Source organism: Dreissena polymorpha, chromosome 16 (assembly GCF_020536995.1).
Source record: "Dreissena polymorpha isolate Duluth1 chromosome 16, UMN_Dpol_1.0, whole genome shotgun sequence".
NCBI lineage: Eukaryota > Metazoa > Mollusca > Bivalvia > Myida > Dreissenidae > Dreissena > Dreissena polymorpha.
Genome location: NC_068370.1, coordinates 21,365,198 through 21,371,197, shown reverse-complemented (window position 1 = coordinate 21,371,197; position 6,000 = coordinate 21,365,198). Strand labels below are relative to the sequence as shown.

Sequence of the window (6,000 nt, the reverse complement as noted above, 5' to 3'; positions counted from 1 at the left end):
AGACATTATATATTTGATATGAAAATTTAATAACACTTACAATATTCCCATTATTTCTCAACGACAGTTTGCAATATTCCCATTATTTCTCAACGACAGTTTACACTATTTCCATTATTTCTCAACGACAGTTTACAATATTCCCATTATTTCTTAACGACAGTTAACAATATTTCCATTATTTCTCAACAACAGTGCAGTCGCAGTTGCAAGATGAGATGAAGACAATGGCCGTTTTTCTATCGAGGGAGGAACGACGCGCTGGTATTTACATAACGGAAGCCGAGATAGAGTCAGACAATGATGCGCCGGCAATCAACGAGCAACAGGTCTGGGTGAATGTTCAGAAGACGCTAAAACATTCTTTTCAGCAACTAAGCAGATGCAAAGCTGTCATCGAGAAATTACATGAGGACTGCGAAACCGTTGCTAAACAAAATACGGATATCGTAGAACAAACCAAAGAATGCGACGCAAAAATAAAAAGTGTGCTTTCAGTTGGTCGGAAATCTGCAAAACTTAACAGCGTACCTAAAAAGACCCAGGACTTATTCGGTAATTTAATGGATGATATTGAACAATTAGTTAAAACGAGACGAAAAGTGTTAGACCAAGAGACTGAAGGAAAGAGACACTCGACGAGAATAGTTCGACAGTGCAGGGACTGGATAGAAGGCAGAGCTGTAGCCCTTCAGAAACTAGCTGCAGTACCACCTCCAGGGACCTTCAGGAGTTTTGATGTTCCCGGGGACGCAGAAATGACCGTGAAGGTCAAGCGACCGGCACCACCGGCACCAAGAGCATCTGACAACGGCATTATGTCCATTTTAGATGCGCTGAAACTACTGGAGCTTGAACTTCAAGACTACATACACAAAGAGGTTATTGTCACCGATAAATATCGGTCCGAGTTAAGATTTAAACAGTTACAGAGAAGAATTCAGGGGTTTAATATACATGGGATAAGTGATGTGGAGAGTGCGTTGGATAACATGGAGAAAGAACCGGAGCATTTTCATGACCATTTGACACTTGTAAAATCATGCATATCAGAGATAAACAGAGAGTATAGTGAGTGTCTAGGCTTTCTTAACAGGGCTTGTCCAACTGTTGACATAAAGGATCCAGTAAATGGTACAACTAACAATGGCTCGTTGCCGAAAGGTGTGAAACATGATAGTAAGCCAGTTCCAAAAAATTGGCCATCAAATTTCAAAAGTAAACAGTCTTTGGGTAGTAAATTAAGTAGAAGCATGGATAACAATTTGCAAGCAATAGGTCGAGAGAAGACCGAACCAAATCAATTGTTAGAAAGATTGAAGTCACTCGTAGCAAAACACGACGAGTTGAAGAGTGAAGATCTCACAGTAGGAAATAAGTACAGAGCAGAAATGTCCAAAAAGAAGAGGGACGCGGAAATTGTCCTGCAAAAGAAGGATGACCAAATAATGAGACTACAAACTGATATTAAGGAAGCGGTGGCTGAAATGGAAAAGTACAAGAAATTATATAATGATACCAAAATTGGGTTTCAGCGAAACCACGAAAATCAGAAAACAAAAGCTACCGATTAATTTAAATAAAAAACCACACTATGAATGATGGCTTTAATGCCAATTAGTGTTAATCCGTGATAATTAAATGAATGAAAATACACAAATATAGTATATGCAAAATATAAAACGTATTAAGTGTATCAATTGCAACAAGAGGGCATGAAAGGCCAAAAGTCGCTCACCTGAGATTCAAAGGATCTGACCTGTTCTGTGCAGCCCAAGATGTCATTAGAACAACATGTTCTTACCAACTTTCATGACTAGTGAACACCCTGGCAGCCACGTTTTTCAACAGACCAGAACCATTTTCATACACATCCAAGATATCATTTAAACAAATAAACTGACAAAGTTTCATGAAGATTCATAAGTCCATATAAGGAAAAATGCCCCGCCCACTGGTGGCCATGTTTTTCAAGCAACTGGAACCATTTTCGATCTTGTCCAAAATATCATTGGGACAAATCTTCTGACGAAGTTTCATGATGATCGTACAATAAATATGGCTTCTAGAGTGTTAACAAGGTTTAACTATAGCTTATATATAAGGAAAAATGCCAGGCCCCCTTGGCGGCCATGTTTTTCCACCAACCGGAACCATTTTCGAACTCATCCAAGATATCATTGGGGCTAATCTTCTGACCAAATTTCATGATGATCGGACAATAAATGTGGCCTCTATAGTGTTAACAAGGTTTTACTAAAGCATGATATATAGCCATATTAGGAAAAATGCCCCGCCCCCTGGTGGCCATGTTTTTAAAGCAACCGAAACCATTTTCGAACTCATCCAAGATATCATTAGGACAAATCTTCTGACCAAGTTTCATGAAGATCGGAAAATAAATGTGGCCTCTAGAGTGTTAACAAGGTTTTACTATAGCCATATACGTAAAAATGCCCCGCCCCCTGGCGGCCATGTTTTTCAACCAACCAGCATCATTTTTGAACTCGTCCACGATATTATTGGGATGAATATTCTGACCAAGTTTAAAGAAGATCGGACAATAAATTTGGCCTCTAGAGTGTTAACAAGATTTTACTATAGCCATATATAGCCATATAGGGAAAAATGCCCCGCCCCTTGGCAGCCATGTTTTTCAAGCAAACGTGATCATTTTCGAACTCAACCAAGATATTATTGAGACCAATTTTCTGACCAAATTTCATGAAAATTGGACAATAAATGTCGCCTCTAGAGTGTTCACAAGGTTTTACAATAGCCATATTAGGAAAAATGCCGCGCCCCTTGGCAGCCATGTTTTTCAAACAAACGTAACCATTTTCGAACTCATCCAAGATATCATTAAGAGCAATCTTCTGACCAAATTTCATGAAGATTAGACAATAAATGTGGCCTCTAGAGTGTTAACAAGGTTTTACTATAGCCATATAAGGAAAACTGCCCCGCCCCCTGGCGGCCATGTTTTTTCACCGATCTGGACCATTTTCGAACTCGTCCGAGATATCAATGAAACCAATGTTTTGATCAAGTTTCATGATGATTGGGCAAAAATTGTGATTTCTAGAGTGTTCACAAGGTTTTTCTATAGCCATATAAGGAATACTGCCCCGCCCCCTTGCGGCCATGTTTTTCAACGGACTGAACCATTTTTGAACTCAACCAAAACCAACATATCATTTAGACAAACATTTTGACAAAGTTACATGAAGATTGGCCATCAATTGTGACTTCTACAGTGTTCACAAGTGTTTTTTTCTTTTTTTTAACCTAGTGACCTAGTTTTTGACCCAGCATGACCCAGTTTCGAACTCAGTCGAGGTATCAATGGGACAAATGTTCTGACCAAATTTCACGAAGATCAGACAATAAATGTGGCTTCTAGAGTGTTCACAAGGCAAAATGTTGACGACGCATGACGGACGACGGACAAAAGGCGATCACAAAAGATCACCATGAGCACGTTGTGCTCAGGTGAGCTAAAAACATGAACGTTTATAACAATGAAAAGGATTTCATGGTAATACGTTAACCTATATTTCTTATAGCAACAGGATATAGCAAAAGAGAAAGTATTTATTTCATCGTATATGCGGTCGCCTTTTTGATTGACATATTGTTTGCAAGATTGAATTTTATTCATACCATATACGTGTATTAATACAAGGTGTAAGTTTAGTAACACAAATACACAAGACAATTTTTCAAGCATCGCTTAAAAGGGCCTTTTCACAGATTTTGGCATGTATTGAAGCTGGTCATTAAATGCTTTATATTGCTACATTTAAAAATTGGGCCTAAAAATCTCAAGTAAAAAAACAAGAATACAATTTTAAAAAGGAAAAAAAGTAATCCTCAACTGGGCTCGAACCACTGACCCCTGGAGTCTTGGAGTAAAAAGACTCCCGCCTAGACCACTAGACCATCCATGCTCATGCTATTAGCGGATGTATTTTTTACTTACATAAGCAATCCTCGTTTCCCAAAATATAACGACGACAACAGAACTTTCCAAATTATTCAATCGTTTCGCGTTGCAACGCTTTATAATTTTCAGGTTTTCAAATCGTCAAAAGGTGCATATTATGGATATTTTAGAGCATGGTAAATGTTTAATATTATTATTTCCTCACAAATATCATAACGAAAACGAAAATTTGCGAATCTGAAACAACTTTTATTTATTTTGTCAATTTACCAAAACGTGAAAAGGCCCCTTTAACTATTATTTGCTGCTTTATATTAAGTATGTGATTGCTCATCCTCCAGACAGAGGGCAGGGAATAAAACAAAATGTAAAGAGAAAAAACTTTCGTTGTTGTACAGTGTGCACATAATTGTGGTTACATACTTAAATATGATAGCTAACATCTGATATAAAAGCCAGTTTAAACATAACACTTAAGTGTTTTATAATGACAATACATTTAAAATATTGTACAAATTTACTGCTACACAATTATGGTATTAAACGGGTACCTGCAAATGTAAACCGATATAATAACGTGTAAAGATCGTGCGTTACTGCAGTGTTCGAAACATCATCGTGAAAACAAGCAATCGCGCTTGATCATAATATGGATATAAAATACTTGGGTAAAATAAATGTATAGATTAATGGTATAATAAAATGCCAGATTTGTATCGCTCATTATCACTACAAAAGAGTTTTCAATATACATGTACATTCAAAGACAGTTCAATTCGCAAAATATGCAGGTGTTTTTTTCCATTTGAATGCTAACATTTATTAATAATTTCATTAAATGTAAACGAAACGAAAATTCATTCAATGTAAAAAAAATACAACTACATTTGAAGATTGTAATGTATTACGCTATTTAAGGGCTTTGTTTTATAACTGATTCAATGCACCTCTTACACTAAATTTCGATCGCTAATGAAAAATAACACTATCGCATCCACACCACTTATAATTATAATCAAATTATTATAGGTTTTATTATTTTTGAAATATCTGTTTGTTAAGTACTTTCTGTGTTATTACGCCATCAAAATCGCAATCAATTTTCTGGGAGCCGCCATCTTGAAACGTTCGCGCCGAACTTATCGTTCAATAAGACCGAATCGGAAACGAACGATCATTGGCGAGCGTTCGCTGTAACTGAACGCACTACAGGTATTGTAATTTTCACGCCTCGGGCATCTTGAGAATTTGGACCGTTCGGTGTAATCAATGTATTTTACGTTGAAAATGACCAAATTCGCGGAGATATCCGTTCGGTTTCCGGTTTTGAGAGAGTTCGGTTTATTCAACATTTTTTGACAAAGAAATAGAAGGAGAAAATACAGGACTGGCCCGACCGTTCGGAATCGGGAGAGTTCCGGTATTCAGAGAGTCCGGTATTGGCAGAGTCTACTGTAATAAAAAAAAATACGGTATTTTAAAACTTCTATTTTTTCGTCAATCGCGGTTGACAGTCTCTTTAAGAAACACGGACTGGCTAACATTGTACTCGCCTGTAAAAGACTCATAACTTGGGATATTGTATTTCGCTACTAAGCACAGGTCGTATATTGATGTTTATTTTTCTCGAAAAATCCAGTTTTAAAGTAATTCGATACATGTTGCTGTACCATGTTCTGTGCAAGTTTCATGAAGATTGGCCTATAAATGCGACCGCTAGATTTGTGCACAGGTGTTTACAATAGTCAAGTAATGAAAACTGCCCTGCCCACTGCGGCCATCTTTTTCAGCGAACCAGAACAATTTCCGAAATCGGCTGAGATACCACAATAAAAAAATTCTTAGCAAGTTTCATGAGTATTGAACAGAAAATGCGAATTCTTAAGTGTTAAATATTTTACTTCAGCCATATACTGCAAACTAATCGCTCCCTGGCGGCAATATTTTTCGATGGAACATAATAGTTTTCGAACTCGGAAGAGAAATCATCTGAATTAATCCTCTAACCAAGTTTCATGAAGATTTGGCAATACGCGTGGCATCTAGATTGTTCG

General features: G+C 37.2%; 1 protein-coding gene across 2 annotated transcripts in view; it reads left to right on the top strand.

Annotated features, from left to right (window-relative positions):
* The window catches only part of LOC127862954 (uncharacterized), an 8,606-nt gene extending 4,315 nt beyond the window's left edge, over positions 1–4,291 (top strand). Inside the window, exon 4 of one of the 2 annotated variants that reach the window (XM_052402228.1) lies at positions 196–4,291. In XM_052402228.1, the coding sequence (XP_052258188.1) occupies positions 196–1,574 (1,379 nt within the window). In that variant the 3' untranslated portion in view covers positions 1,575–4,291. The remainder of the gene's footprint in view (positions 1–195) is intronic. The other variant, XM_052402227.1, reaches the window with a different exon arrangement.
* Positions 4,292–6,000: the final 1,709 nt, after the last annotated feature.